This window comes from Dermacentor variabilis, chromosome 4 (genome assembly GCF_050947875.1).
Source record: "Dermacentor variabilis isolate Ectoservices chromosome 4, ASM5094787v1, whole genome shotgun sequence".
NCBI lineage: Eukaryota > Metazoa > Arthropoda > Arachnida > Ixodida > Ixodidae > Dermacentor > Dermacentor variabilis.
The window spans coordinates 167,819,812-167,836,391 of NC_134571.1; the positions used below are offsets into that span (position 1 = coordinate 167,819,812).

Sequence of the window (16,580 nt, forward strand, 5' to 3'; positions counted from 1 at the left end):
CTGATTAGCGAGAAAAAGATTCCGGCACAAAATGAAATCAATCGACGCTTCAACGGGCCATCCGCTTGAGCAGTATGTGTCCGGGTGCAACGGCTATCGTCAGGCGAAGATTGTCTGAATTTAGCCTGTTCATCCGAGGTTACACACTGTTTCTGATGCAATCTCGTAGATAGGTGAAACAATGAAAGAAAGTGTTCTCGATTCGTAAGTAGTAAGTGTACGACAAAGGCTTTGAAGATAAAGCTATAGCGTCAATTTTCCTTTTTTTTTTACCTCCTCATACGTATTTCATCAGCTATATTGTTGCTATGACAACATCGAAGCTACTTGTCGCGCTTGCACAGAGTCCAACACTTTGACCTGCCTGTAAGGAGTTTCCTCTGCCGTTCTCTTCCTCCTTCGCGCACGTAGAGTTGTTATGCACCTCCGAAATATCAATGGCCGCGTAAGAACGCCGCAACTTCGCACGGTTCCACTAAATGCAACTATCGGCACTCTCGGGACGGGGACTTCCTTCCTAATCTGGCCAGCCGGGCACAAGCGACTCCCTGGCCGGCCGTGTTTGTAAACATTGCGGACATAGCGCACGTGCTTTTTTTCCCCGCACTACAGGCACGTATACGAATCATGCACAAACGCACGCACTGCGGGCGAACGGCCTCCGCGCGCGTGTCTCTCCGCTATCCTGTTGGGACTTGCTGCGGAGTACGGTGCGGGACGGCGGAGCGAGGAAGGAGGGTTCCTCCAGTGAACTTGGAGGAAGTGTGTGTGGCAGCCCGCACCCCGCGCGTCCATGCATTTCGGAGAGCGGCCGCCAGCCAGCAGCGCTCGCGTGCTAGGACGACGAGAGTTGTTCTTCCCCCCCTCCGCCGTCGCCCAGCGCGCCCGTTCCCTCCTCTCCCGGGGCTTGCGGGACGCCCACCGAGCCCGCCGCTGCCGCCGCTACTATCCTCCATCCAACGTTGCCGACGAGCGGCGTACGGCGCTAAGCGGGCACAAACGCGGCGATCTTGTTGTGGCGCTGGCTCCAGGGCGCACGTGTTTTTAACTGGATCGCGCGTTGTTTGCGGGCGTGCGGCGCACGTGTTCGGCGAGTTTCTGCCGCCACGCCTGACGCGGGCGATCGACGACCGTCACCTGCGCGCGACCGTGATCGCGCGGCTTCCCGCGAGCCAACTCGGATTTTGTCTGGTGTAGTGATTTCTGGAGTGAACTCTGGATTGTCCCTAGGTTCTGGATTGTTCTCAGTCATCCGTCCGCTGCGCAGGGCCGAGCACATGACGCGCGCTGCACCTCTTGGCTTCTGATTTACCACTTCCTTGTGACGTGCGTTTAACTCTGTGTGCTTTGGGTGAACGAGTGCCGCTTCGGTGACGTCGTGGCCGGTGCGCTACGTGTGTGTGAGTACCCCCGTTCGTGACGGTACATGTGAGTGATCCCGACGCTTTTCGTGGTAGTCGCGAGACTACCCGCGCCGCCGTGCTGCCCACTCTCACTCCCACGGAGAGTAACCCCTTCCACCGCCGCAGACGCGGTGATCCCCGCGAACGGCGATGGCCAGCGGTGCCTTGGCCGCTGGGCCCATGCTCTGCGCGACCGACTCCGGACACATGGCGCAAACGATGACGCCACCGCCTCAACAGCAGCAGCAGGCGCTGAATCAGTACTCGCACGCCGCCTCCCTCGGACTTATTACACAGCAGCAGATGCATCAGCACCAGCAGCAACAACAGCACATTCAGCAACAGCAGCAGCAACAACAGCAACAACAGCAGCAGCAACAACAGCAGCAGCAACAGCAGCAACAGCAGCAACAGCAGCAGCAGCAGCAAGCGGCTCAGATGGCCGAAGCCCAACAGCAGCAGCAACAGCAACTAGCCGCGGGCTACCATCTCGGCGCGTACGCAGGATACAACGGATACAGGTGAGCCCGCGTCGGGCGGCCGATGACCGCGCGGCCTCGAAAAAAAAGTGTGAAACGTGCGCTTGCCGCTCTGCATCACTGAAACGTGCCTGTGCTCACTTCTTCTCGGTCGCGGAGCTTTTCATCTTTTCTTTTTCCTCCGTCGCACCTCTTATACGTGACGGCCGTTTTGCATTTGTGGTCTTTCCATGGAAAGTGCCGAGTGCCCTGTTATTCGAGCGGTGTACAGACAAGGCTTTCGCTTTCGGTCACTTTCAAGTCTACGCAATGCGGGCGACGAATCGCGTTAACGTCGAACTGCAATACCTACTTACGAGCCGTTCGTCGGGGCCTTTCAGTGTCGTCCTGCCTTGTTCTGTCAACCATGTGTCATAGCGTGTGAGGTGTGATGGAGTGACGAGAATATTGTAGCGTGTGATGCGGCGGGTAACACCTGCGAAGCGGCAAAGGTAGTTTCGTATACGGGCGGGATGCGAAAGGCATATGTGCCTGTGTTTTTGTACGTGAGATGGGATGGAGGTATAGCGTTAGGTGAAGTGATTCGCTATAGAGAGCCCAAAAAATCTTTGATAGTCATCTGTCGAATATTCTACGAAGCACGAGAAAAACGTTACGAGCAGCCAGTGAACACGTCTGACAATAAAGTCCCACGTATCCAGCGGGCAGAATAGGAGGAAGTTAATTTCTTTGCTCAGGACGACAGAGGTATTTCATGTTCCGCAGCCATGAAGTGCATACTTAAAGCCTTTTCCGAAAATTAGTACTTCATAGTATCGTTATACAACCATAGACCTAAAATGATGCGATGACACTGTTCCATTCACTGTATGGGCGAAATATTTCGTTCGCGTCCGCAATTCAAGAGAGAACACGCCATCATAATTGAACTGCGGCCATGCGGTCGGGGTAGAGTATTTGATTTTCGATTCTGAAGTTCTAGTTCAATAAAGAAGAAAGGAGCCGAATATCTCGGGCACTACCGACCAGGGCCCTTTTGCGGTGTTCCATCGGGTTGCGGACGTCTGCAAGTACTCCACGCGTTTTCTACCCATCGTGACGGTGTATATACTGCCGCGCAATCGCACACGGAGTCACGAATTCAAAAGGCTCACCACGAAATGACACTGAAAACGGAAAGAAAACTTTGCGATGTGGCCGCGTTGTCAACCTATCGCAGGCGCGGCGAGCATACGGGCCACAAAGGGCTCGTTACTTGGCAGTGATGTCACTTTGTAGGCCTATCTTCTCTGCGCTGAACTAAAATATTGTAGCAGAGGTGAAGGACGTCGCAGCGCACAAGAGACTCATTTCAGCTTTTTGCTCACAATTTGTGCTTCGTTCGAAGATTCAAAGCATTCTTCTGTAAATGAATTCAAAATGCCTCTTGTTCGTTACACTTTGGAGAATCGTTTTTGAAAAAGAACAGTGAATTACATACTGAAGTTGTCGCACAACGCGCACACGGTTACGCTACGTCAAGAACACGGAAGCGTCTGAAGATTCGAACCTGCTCTTCGTCAAGGCTGTAGGTCAAGCAGTCACTGCAAGGATAACTTGTCCTACAAGGACGTGTCGGGACACCGCACTGGAGAACGACGTGCGAGAGTGACAAGTCCAAGAATAGTCTTCCATCATTAACACATGGACACATCCTTTAGGCAAACACCGAGAACATCGCACGCGGGGAATTTTTGGTCGATTGCAGCAGGCACGCCCACGTAGCCATCCTGCATGCTCTACTGCATTTCAGTTCCAACATGTAGCTCGAGCAGCCCGCATTCAATTCCACAGCGTCCGTCGTAAACGCATCCTCCGGGAGCTTCGCTAGCTGAACGCTTGTGTTCACTTGCAAGCGGTCGGGCAAAAGTACACAACAATGGCTGTAACTCCCAGAAAAAAATTTTTCAATGCATTAAGCATCCGCGGACGATGAAAGGACATTCGATGGTTGGTTGTCACTGCTTAGACCATGTCATCAGCACCGCCGCTCATGTGTCGCCAAGCGGCTGTCGCGACACAAGGTTGGCTTCCCGGTTTCGAAGCGCGTGCACATGCAGTGGCCCATCTGCTGCGTTTATGCGCTCGCTTTTATTTTGCTGCTGCAGTTCTTTTTCATTTGTTTTTGATGACAGATACCTAAGTTGTACCACCGAACTATAAACTTGACGGTAATGGTGCATTGGGCAAGTTTGTATTAGAGGTGCTTGCTCCGTGGACTTGCATGGTCCATTGTAATAATCTGCATGAGCCACACTTGTACAAAAAATAATTATTCGGCTCCAAGCAATTTGAGATGCCAGACTTCAAGTCATAATAAGCACATATTCTCATTACAAAGAAGTGGCTATGCCGTGCCACACTGCCGACAGTGACCCGGTATTGTGCATTTCGCGCTCGCATCGTGTTTCCTTACATTTGCTGTCGCATTTCGGGTTCGGGGCAACTGGCGCTATTCATTATTTATCGCGTTTATGCATAACGCCACGAGACCCATGTCATTCCCCCGCTAAAAACGCTCGCGCAGCGGAGCCTCGACTATCGCGCCTCTCTGGTGAATTTTTAACAAAACAGCTGCCGGTCGGGTGCGCGGAATTCGTGACTACAGAGTGGCCGCGCGGCGAAAGGGGCGCCAAGCAAGTTTTAAAGTCGCGTCTTCTCGCACGCGTGCAGTCGTGCCGTATCTCGCTAAAGAAAGCAGCGCCCGAACGTTCTCGAAACGCGGTGACACACATCGCGACCCTCGAGGAAAAAATGAGCGGCCGTCGGGCTTCGGCGGCTCCTCTGGGCGCTTCGTTCGCCGGGCTATCGACCTGCGTCCGAACTTTGCGGCCTCCGAACACACGGCGGCCCTCGTTCCGTCACGGTGGGCCTGTAGGTAGTAATTAAGAGCCGCCGATTTCGTACGTACACCTCCACGCACGCCCTATACAGTGCTTGCCTATTTGGTGCTCTTGCGGAAACGTGGCTGCCTTCGCGATTACATTTAGGAGTCCTCGCCCAGAAGGGATTGCAGGTGTGCGAACAGATAATTGATAGACTTCGTCAATTGGCTACAAGTACGTGTAGCCGCATCCAGGGGCTAGTTGCGGACGCACATGGTAACCGTAACTGGTCCCGTTAACTGAATGTCCGATGGACTAATCCAAAAAAAGTGAACTCGTATTCGAACGAAAGCTTCTTCCTGTTTGTAGAGATAGAAATAGTCACGTGCCACCACTGCGGGACAAACTCGTGCGCGGGGAAGCGCCATGATATTTAAACACATCACGAGGGCTCGGGAAAGCCGCCTGCGTTTGTTAAGTATTACTCGTCCGAAGCACACCTCTAGTACCTCTGCTTCGAACCATGTCGCGTGTATTGTAGTTCTTGCAAACAATTGGAAATTTAAGGGTCTAGATACCTCTTTGTCTTGATCTGGTCCTTCCGTAATCTGTTCTGCAACGAACGCACAGCGTTCTCACGCACTACAGCGCAGGAGCCTTGTCGCTCTGCATGCATTTATGTTCACTCCGACGAGCTGCCTTAGTGAGACTAACTGCAGAGGACTGAAACTTACCAACCCTCATTTCACCTTCTCATCTGTAATATTGCGTTCCATCGCTCTGCCATTACAGGCAGCGCTAAGCAAAGAAAGCTTGGCGTTTAAAACGACTACTCGGCAGTTTCGCAAATACGTGTAGACGGCAAGGGCTCATCTACTCTCTTGAAAGAGTACTGTTAATTAGGCATGTGTTGATCCCTATCACGAGCAGATTTAACCACCCTGCTACGCGAGTACCTCTCCCAGCGACCAGCAGTTACTCCTATGCTGCGTCAGTGCACTGCCGTATTATGCTTGCACATTTCCTAATATCATCGCTTCATTTTAGCCTCCGCGTCTCCGTCTTCTGCGAACCGATTCTGTTTTCACCGTGTAGGGCGAACCACATTGAATAATTTATCTGTTATGTTTGTTCTTAGCATGGCGTGCCTTTCCCGGGATGGTTGTTGCTTATGCTTCTCGGCATAAAGCAGAGAATGCCTTTCTTATTACTCTTTTGTATAATACGAATTTCGTATAATGTACTCGTGTCACGTTGTTTCTTTCTTACTTCGTTCTTATTAGGTTAACAGTTAAAAGGCCAAACACGACTCTACGTCAAGGATGATTAAAACAACTTCTTCACCCTAATTCCTAGCTATGAAAAGTACGTTCCTACAAAAATCAAATTCTAATTAGGTAGCAGTTGTAATATGATACATCATTGTTTTGTAATTGGTTCGCTGATAACTACCCACGGCTGAAAACTTGCTCCGGCATATAAAAAACGCTACTATGGTATATGGTTTAGATTGAGGGTGCTTAGATCAGAAATTGGTGCTATGGTACACCACGTAGTAAAAACCAAAGGTTGGGCAAATGGCAAGACCTCAGACAGCATTTCTTCTATTGTCTTTTTCTTAAATCAGTGTGACCGTGTACGTGAACTCTACTGTGCGTGCGTGTCTATTGTACTTTATTGTTCGAGATATCGTTATCTTGCTCTTTGGTTTCTTCATTGCTTCCTATCTGTCATTTCTATTTTTCCGTCTTCTCCTACCTGTACTGCAATCAGACAATCAGCCAGCTCCTCGCTTTCCACTTCCTCTCATATATATATATACATATATATCACTGCAGTGCACAGCGGATAGCGCTACCGGGCGTGTTGTTACAACACGCGACAAGCGTCCGATGTCCTAAAACAGCATTCCGAGACAATGATTCCAAGCATATTCTCGGCGAACTATAATTTAAACGCACTCCTCCGCTTTCCAAAGCAGCGAGACAGCGCCGCATTCATGTGGCCGTTGTTAAGCGCCTCATGAAGTGTTTGCTGACATACATTACATCTGCCTGGAAGGAACGGTTGGTGGCAGCAGTCTCGTATCGATCATTGGCTGTTAGTATACAGGTACCGCAGATTTCGAGATAGGAGTTTCGAGCGAGAAATGCCAGATGACGCGGAAGTATAGCGGCTACGATTGAAACGCGTTTGTTCAGCGCACAAATGTTGGTACCTCTCGTTCACGCTCGTCGACTCGCTGTACTGTTCGACCTGTTGATACTTGTGAGCGCGATAGCACCTATTCCTCTTGTCGTCTGGCGTGCTTGTTGTCGCAGCTTAGTTTGCTGTCGCGGTTCTGACGATAGTTGTGGATGGCTTCTTACTCACTTGACTAGAACGTGACGATGACAGCGTTGGCGCTGCCGTAAGACTTCACTGTCGTGGAATCGGCGACCTTTGCAGCACCTGGTGATAGCTCGATTCCAAGCCCACCCGGAACAAGCATTGGTGCATGGAAAGGCAGGCTATATACGAACCGGACCGGACACATGTTGGTATACCGGAGATAGCTGAGCAGCATAATAGGTGGCATTCGCTATCAATGGGCGTCGTAGTATGTGTTTAAGCTTTCTGTGCGTGCAACCACGCATATTGCAAGGGATTTCAAGAAGCACCCTATTATTAAAGGAAGAAACATTAAATAACAGCACAACTTAAAGATCAACCTAACATACAGATGACCATAATTAAAATTGTTGTCTCCGAGCGAGATTGGAAGTATTGACGCTAAGTATGCTCTAAACACTGCACGCAATAAGTCTCGTCTTTCTTTTTTTTTTTTTATCTAACCCGCCGCGGTGGCTTAGCTGCTATGGTGTTGCGCTGATAAGCACGAGACCGCTGGATCAAATGCCGGCCGCAGCGGCCGCGTTTCGGTGGGGACGAAATGCGCAAGACGCCCGTGTGCCGTGCGTTGGGGGACACGTTGAAGATCCCCTGGTCAGCTCTGTTTATATATTATTGGTGGAGCACGTGAGAGCCCCACGGGGAAAAGAAAGAAGGTTCGCGCTATACACTGCCTGCAGGCTGCGTAAATTGGAAAGATGTAATGTCTTTCCGGTTCTTTTTTTTAAAATCATTCCACATGCAAATTACGCGGCATACGATAAGTAGAACGCTGGGCTTCATTTCCGCCATTTATTTACATACGTTACGTCATTCATTTCATATGTGTAATCGCCGTTACTTCTGCGATCGGGACACCTGTACTTGGCACCGAGCTGTCAGTATATGATTTTTCTTATTTTAAAGGGTGTACGCTTACATGTAATATGATCTTCCTCGTGGGACAATTATTCATGAACATCTGGACGACCTGACTGCACATTGCGATGCAAGAAATCCGCACACACGTCGCAGTGGTGTGATAAAAAGCAAGCGACTCACGTTCAGTGCCGCAATTATTCCTTGTCATTGAAATCTGAAGGGCCACACTTGGTCGACTTTTTCAACCAGGCAATTAAATTCCTGCGGAATACTTTGGACGAAAAGCCCCGTTTATTGCGCAACACTGCATCATTTAGTGCTCCTGCTGGCGCCATCGTGTGGAAGTGTGGTAGCAGTCGCTTTTATAACAGCGCACGCGGTCTTAAATGCACGTGGCCCTACGGGAAAATAGTGTACACCAAATTTGGCCAGCTTTACTTCCGCGTTGGGCAACGCAAACGTGAGGAAAACTTAAGCGAGCGTATCAGCATCTAGTTCCCGGTGTCAAACGTGTCCAAGCCAATTAAGAGGAAGCCTTAGCTCAGGTGCTCCTATCTAAATACATGTAAAAGGTTAATTCGTTTTCCTCGGCAACCACTGCACCAAATTTGACGTGTTTTGTCACATTTAAAAGAAAACTTAAAATCTAGTGACTGTTCGGTTTCGAATTTTTTATTTAGGTCGTCAAGATTTTATTAAAAATTGACAAAGATCGAAAACGTTCCGAAAACGAAACTATCAAGTTTACAACTCTAACTCAGCAAGGAAAAATGATATCACAATACTATGACTTGCATATGATATTACATGTAAAGCGGAAAAAATTGATATGTTTACGAGTGAATCTAACAAAATTTAGTAATATGGAAATGCTGCTTTTGCAGAACCCTTGCAGACAACGTAATAAATTCAAGTAAGGCATCAATTGACATATAAAATTTGTCCGCTTTGAATGATCTAATGGATACCGTTTACAGTATCGCGATATCTGTTTTTGATGCAGAGATATTAATTTATAAACATCGTGCCTCCATCTTTTCCAAAGTTTCGAACCTTTGAAAATTCTTTTCATAAAATTCAAGCCCTAAATCGAAATTCTGCTTCCAACAGTCACTAGAATTTAACTTTCTCTCGCAAATGCAACACATTTCATTGAAATCGGTCCAGGAGTTACCTCAAAAAAGCGTTTTTGCGTTTTAAATGTATTTGTATAGGCAGCGGCGGAGTTGGGCCCGAGCTAACGCTTCCCATGAACTTTCTATGACTACGCGTTTTTTTTTTTTCAAGCCCACCAACTCGAGAATCTCCGAAGGGTCTCAGAAACTCACCGGCCGTGGTTTCTTAAAATCAAATCCCGGCCGCGGCAGCGGCCGTTCGGTGGGGGCGAGTGCAAATACTGTGCAGTTGGTGCACGTTAAAGAACACGAGGTGGTCAAAATGAATCGGCAGCCTCGCACTACACCGTGCTTTATAATCGTATTGTGGCTTTTGCACGTAAAACCTTACAATCTAACTTTTCTTTTATCTCAGAAACTGTGTGGGGTAGCTACTCACAACATGCGATTCTTGTGAGCGGAAAGGAAGCGAATTTTTTTTTGACCACCACTTGGCGATGAACGATGCAAAGACGGTAGTCATCGAGACAGTTCACGTTGAAACGCGAGGCATGGGTGGCACCAGGTTTACGAACGCTATTTTTTAGCATCTGTACACGCTACGAACGTTCAACTCGCCAAATAGCATGTGTAAGATTAACGCACTGTATTACAACAGGAAGCCGATAGCCTACTGAGCATGTGCAGTGAAGACACGATTTCTTAAAGTACATTACCCTTTCACGTATGCTTGAGCACGCTTTACGGAAACTGTCGACGCATAAACGTTAACGCAGCCTACCTAAGACAGAGAATTGATAAAGCAGGCAGCATGACCTGTAAAGGGAACCTTGCGCGTCTCTCTGATCGCAGAAAGACTTTGGTTGTATGTACTACCCGAGTATGCTACAGCCCTGCGAAACAGCTGGATCTCACAAAGATCTTGTGCCACTCTTAGTAAGGCGATGCCAATGACGCAATTTCCATGGAACAGCCTATTATTAATTATTGCGGAACTACGCGTGCGCAGACTGGTGCTGTCTCTATATATGCTCCTCTGCTGAGTCACGACTGACTCACGGTGGGAAGCGGAAGCGTTTGCACCAGTGGAACTAGGCCGTGAGCGCTACAGCGGGAAATACTACCGCATTCGCATTGCTTGCGCATGTGCAACTTGTGCGCTTCCATGACTTAGATGAGGGTGCTACATCTGGCTTCGCCCATATTGCCGGTTCTGCTGAATTGTGTATTCGGCCACTATTTGCAGTTCCGCCAATTTGCACTGTGGCAGTCATTCTTTCTTTACACACAGACACAGTACTCCTGAGCTAAATTGTCTCGAGATACTTAGGAATAGGTCGCAATGGTTCGTCCATGTTATTAATTCGCTCTGAATAGCTTTGAACGTGGATTCAAGGTGCGAATGCGACACTGGGGCTATAAGATACATTGTAGTGGGTTACCTCGAGATAACTTTGACCAGCTGTGCTTCCTAGAAACGCACCTACATCCAACTAAACGAGCATTAGTTGCGTTCCACACCTGTAGGAATGCGGCCTCGGGAATCGAACCTGTACCCTTGTGCACAGCCGCGGAACGCCAAGAATTATTTCAAAGATTCAATGACAGTTAGGGAAGAGACAAAGAAAGACGTGAAAAATTTCCGCGCAGGAGCACGAACTGTGGTACCCGAGCTGGTATGTATCAGAGCACGACGTGCTGATGTGGAAAAAGAAAGTGAATGTCCAGACAATTTAATAAAATGTGCGTGCGTACAGATATAAATGGTGTAGTCGTCCATACCTGCTATCTGGAACCCACTGCTATCTGGAACGCGCTATGCTACGAGTAATGACAGTGCGACCATGTTCAGATACGCCTAGTACGCCACTTTTCCTGCAAAAATGTATCATACAAATGCACAGCTTTCATTTGTGCTGATTGCGCTCCTCAAGCTGTCAATTATGCTTTGGCAAACTTGAAAACCCCGTAATTATTTCATATACTTCTCACTAGCGGTTATAGCATTATTACTTTGCGAATTAAAAAAAAACTTGCATAGAATACGCTTAGAAAACCCTACTACTTCCGTCATAATGGCGTGCCGATATTGTCTAAAGTGCGAGAAGTTAATTACTTCATTATTAACTATTAATGGAGTGCCTGTCCTAGTGTGGGACATTAAACCGCATCACTCAGCAAATCATTCAGTTGTATAATTTTTCAACAATGTGGCTGGTGCTATCTTGAATGCACCACTGCATTTTTCATTCCTGTACATTTTTTCTAACTGCCAGCTGAATTTACTCTTGCGAACTTGGCATTTGTATGGCCCTTAAGGCAATTTTGATTGGTTCCTGAAGAAGTATAGTCAACTGCACATTACTAAAACATTTTAAATTACTAAATTGGCTAAAACACATATTGATAGCTTTTGGACGTATTGCTGACCATACCACAGTAAGGCATATAGGTACAGCATTTGGTCCCAGTCATGCCCCCACAGTGTCCTGCAAGAAACAAAGGGCATGCATAAAAGTTACCGACAGAAAAAGTGTTCACTGAAACAAAGCTTTAAGTAGTTCAAAAGAGCAGTCAGAACATATTAAAGCAACGCAGACGCAGAATAATTGGGGAAGGGTAGCGCTTACGAAATAAAAGCTAGTTGAAGACCGCAAAACACTTTAGCTCTCAATAATTCAGACATGAGCGAATAGGTATAATGCTTCATTATATATCACGGATGATTTCGATGGACTTCAGATGTTCTTATCTTGATTGTTTTCCCATAAGAGTAATATAATTGCCAGTTAGAGGGCAGCGCCATATTGATGCGATTAGCATTCTTAGGATGCTACCGGTTCTTTACAGGGTGTGTCTGTCTGTGTTTGCTTGTATCTGACCATTTTCTCGCCTAGCTGGATCACTGGGCAGTCAGTGGTTGAATGGGTAGCGCATCGAGCTGGTGTGCTGAGGTAACAGGATCCGAAACCGAGAACCGGACCAACTTCGGGTAACTGAGTGTATGGCAATGCGTATACATGTGCGGCGCTTCAAAAAACATCTTTCACACCGATATGAGTAACTGTAGATGCGGGAGCGGGTAAGTACCCCTGTTCGCAAAGAAAGTCTTGGACGCCGACTTGGAGCCCTGGATGTGTGCCACTCGATATCTGCTCGCCTTCAATGAACCTCTTTGATGCCAACTTGGGTAACTGAGTATGTGCCGGTGACCTACCCGCTCCCGCAGGTCGGCGCCGGTATTCAATGAACGACTTTGACGCCAACTTTGGTAATTAGGTACGTGCCGCCGGGAGTGCGCCACACTACAATGACGAAAACTATTCCTTGAATTTCTCCGATGCTCAGCGGAATCGAACCCTCGTCACAAGGCTTCCTCAAGGGCAGCAACCCGAACCATTATAGGCTCACCCATTGTAGGCTCACCCACAAATGCAATGGTTTAGCAGGCTCAGCTACAAATGCATCGGGTATGCGCCGCTTTTCTGTGAACGCCTTTCCCACTAACGCTTTAGCGAGCTGCGCTATGAATGCATTGCAGCTTGCACCTTTCGCCAGCTTGAGTCAGCGAATGTAGGCCACTGAGCCTCCGACTCTGCGAGGGAACAATTCTCAGCGTTCGCAGGCACCAACGTGCTACGCTTCTAGTCTCGAAGGCCACACGCGGACTTCTCGGCAGTGCCCCTAGATGGCGCAGCGTGTCCAGAAAGAAACGCGAGAGAGGAGGCCGATTGTCGCATGACGCGTTCCTGAGTGTTCGCAGTGACGGGCATGCCACGCATTTGGGAGGCCATACAGATGCGTCGTGACGGTGGCTCTAGATAGTTCCGAGTGTTCTTAAGAAAGCGCGATAAAGGAGACCCGCTGCAATTAAGGCTTCATACATAACTCGTTTCATTGGTGGCAATGCGTTGCGTTCCTGTACTGATTGAATGCTGACGCATTACCGTCGACTGTCATTGTGAAATGGGTTCAGCCGCAATTTTATTGTCCTGCCTAGATTACCATCAAACCGCACTTTTATAAATTTTCCTAAAAATTAATTTTTTTCAGTGACGCAAACAAACACAAGTTCAATTTATTCGAAACACAACATTCACACCACATTGTGCTACGAGTAATGTTCGTTATTGTTTTTTAACAAGCATTGATTTAGTCATGTCTTTAGTCGTAAGGGTGTATTTGCTTTCTTGATACAAGCAAATCAATGCGTGGGTCTGTGTCGCTCAAGGCAAATCGCCGGTTATACTTCAGCATACAATCTTCTTAAGGACTCTGAATTGGTTACTGGGAGAGTCGAGAAACCACTTTTACAGACGCAAAGTGGATGAAAAAGGAAGGAAAATTTCAGGGCCAACTTGGTGGACTTGACGAAAACAAAAATAGTGTTGTCATTTCGGCCTAGCAGTTAGACTTGCTGAGCTGTTGTTGTTCCTGAAACTCTTCTTTGATTGCATTGTTTTTGAAGAATTCAGGGAATTCCTCTTGTATACGACCTGTAGGATCGTTCGAAGTGCTGCTTCATGCTCGTTTTCTCGCTTCACTGACTCGGCAAGCGATATATTCGGCACTATATATGCATCATTTTGCTAGCTGGCAGCGAAGATATAAGCTTTACACTTAAAAAAGGCGTCGGGGCAGTAATGCCATCATTCATTCCCAATCATATCTGCTGAACGCCATTTCCACTCTTTCGGTGAGACAAACTATATATATATATATACGAGAAGAAAGGAAACCGAGGGTCCCGTTTTCTGGGTTCATTAACAAGTTGCCTTCACCCAAAAGTGTTCACGTAATACTTGACTCCTGCAGTTGAGAGGGTGATGTACAATGCACTACCATGGCCGTGAGTGGTGGTGCTGGATAACAGTCTTAGGGTTAGTTCTAGTATTCAAACATGAGTAGTATGGGAAGACGTGGGCTCGTATCCCAACGGCGGCCAATTTTGTTTTTCCGTCCACTTTGAACTGAATTGAATTGAACTGAATTAGAGGGTTTTACGTGCAAAAACCGCGATTTCATTATGAGGCGTACCGAAATGGGGGATTCCAGATTAATTTTGACCGCTAGGGGATCTTTCACGTGCCCCTAATGCACGGGACACGAGCGTTTTTCTTGCAAAAGCATTAAATGTCCCATGACGCGCAAAATCCGGCGTCCGTCCGGTGTTAACGTTCGATGTTACCAAAGCCCACGTGACCAACTTGCGCCTGCAAATGTGAATTAAAGCCCACCTGGCCCACACTTAAAACAATTGTCTTTATTCCTACAGCGTGTGATTGATCACTTTGAATATAACTAATTGAAGTGTACCAAATGTGGAGCTTATGTTAAACCCACCCTTTATGTAACACCCACTCTGGCGGTTTTTAAGGACAATAAACTGAAATTGTCTTTGCCCAATTCGAAAGTTGAGTTGACCCACGTTCACAACCGACCTGGCCCACTCTTAAAATTGGCTTTGTCCGTCCCAAAAATTTGGGCGCCCAAACCCACAAAATTGATTTTGCTCAATTCGAATAATTGTGGGCCCACGCCGAAGATTGACTTGGCCCAGCCCCAAACTTTGAGTGGCCGACACCCAATAAATTGACCTTGCCCAATTCGAAAATTTATTGACCCACGTTCGAAACCGAGCTGGCCCACTCCGAGTCATAGTGCTTGCGCCCCCATCAAAATGCGTCCCGCCTCGGCCAGGATTTCAACCCGCCATAGCCTCTAAACCACCGAGGGGGCGATCATTCACTTTCATCTCCATTTTCTTAACATTTATTTAAATGAATCGTTGAAAATGAAGTGTCGTTGTTTGTTGGCGTCTTATGATGGGAGCAATATTCATGGCACCCTCGGTTTTCTTCCTTGTTCATCACATAGCGAGGGTCTAGAATCCGGCAGCTTTGATGCCGTCAGATAGCGTGTGTGAGTTTAGCGACCAGGTACTTTCGCCCAATATGTTAGATAGCATGTAATAAGTCAGGCAGTGGTAGATGTCATGTTCTAGAACCACTCTCATAGCCGTGAGTGGTGGCGCTGGCTAACACTCGGCGGCTAACACACGCTGGCTAACACTATTTTTATGTTCACTGCAGGATGAAGACTTTCCAATTACCCCTGTCTTAATTTATTGATGTACTTTAGAGAGAGAGAGAGAGAGAAATTTATTTACAGAAAGGCAGAGAGGTCGGGCTGGGCTATAACTTGCTCTGGCCTGCTACTCTACTCTGGGGAAAAGGGACGGGGAGGGAAAGGGCTGATGAATGATGATGGTATAAGGAAGAGATGCGTATATACAAATTCACAGAGTTGTGGTATCTCTAAAGGCGTGCGTCCAGCCCAGTGGCTTGGAGAAAAGCTACAGCGGCTCTTGTTACCAGGGCTGCGCTGGTTGCATTAGGCCAAGGACCTAAAGGAAACTCGTCCGATAGCGGTCTCTCATGGATGTTTGCTATGGAAGAGACAAGTTGCTGTCGTTCTTGCGCGTACGCGGGACACACGCAAAATATATGTTCAAGTGTTTCTGGCACCTCACAGCATTCACAGTTTGGGCTAGTATCACTGGCACCTATCATATTTCTATAACGGTTGGTGAATGCGACACCAAGCGTCATAGGGGAAGTAGTATACACACCTTAAATCAATTCACCAATCAAGTACAAAAAAGAATATAGAAACAAACCCAAACTACTATAACGACAAATCTTACAAACTAAAAAGGAAAGCATATGAGAATGAGCTAACAAGGCTGAGCATTCACATCCTAAAAGAGTAGTCAAGTGAACGTATTTGTGCATTTTATATAATGTTTTTAACAAGTCAATATAAGCACATAACAAATTTAACACAATTATACGGAGCCATTCAGACACCAAGATGAAGCTTTAGTTTGCCAGTGAATTCGTCATGGTTCATTATATAGATGATAGCTTCTGGTATTTGATTCCAGTGATTAAGAGCGAGGACTAAGGTTGAATATAAATACAGTTTTACTCGGACGAAGAAAGATTCTAATTTGAATTCGTGGTCTAGTCGAGCAAATATTCGGTAGGCAGCTTTTATAAGTACAGAGAGATGGGAATCGCTGTGATAGATTTTCTGAAAGAAATGAAAGTGGCAGTATTCTGCGCGATTGCAGAGAAGGCAAGTTTAGCGACATTTTTATTTCAGTAATATTAGATGTCCGAGAGTAATTATTTGTTATGAAATGGGCACTTTTGTTCTGAAAAGATTAGAGTTTCTTTACGAGGTATTCCTGATGAGAGCTCCAGATTTGTTAAGCATAATCAAGTTTAGGGCGGATTAGGGTATTGTAAGCCACACATTTGTAGCGACGTTGGCGAAACGAAAGTTACGTCTAATGAATCCGAGTGTTTTAAATGCGCTGCTATTTATAGTGCCAGTGTGTAAGTTCCATGATAAATCAGATGCTAAATGAACACCAAGCTATTTAAAGTTAAATACATGTTC

General features: G+C 47.1%; 1 protein-coding gene across 3 annotated transcripts in view; it reads left to right on the top strand.

Annotated features, from left to right (window-relative positions):
- The first annotated feature begins 967 nt into the window (after positions 1-967).
- The window catches only part of LOC142579926 (ETS homologous factor-like), a 482,035-nt gene continuing 466,422 nt past the window's right edge, over positions 968-16,580 (top strand). Inside the window, exon 1 of one of the 3 annotated variants that reach the window (XM_075690602.1) lies at positions 968-1,924. In XM_075690602.1, the coding sequence (XP_075546717.1) occupies positions 1,554-1,924 (371 nt within the window). In that variant the 5' untranslated portion in view covers positions 968-1,553. The remainder of the gene's footprint in view (positions 1,925-16,580) is intronic. The other 2 variants (XM_075690600.1, XM_075690601.1) reach the window with 2 other exon arrangements.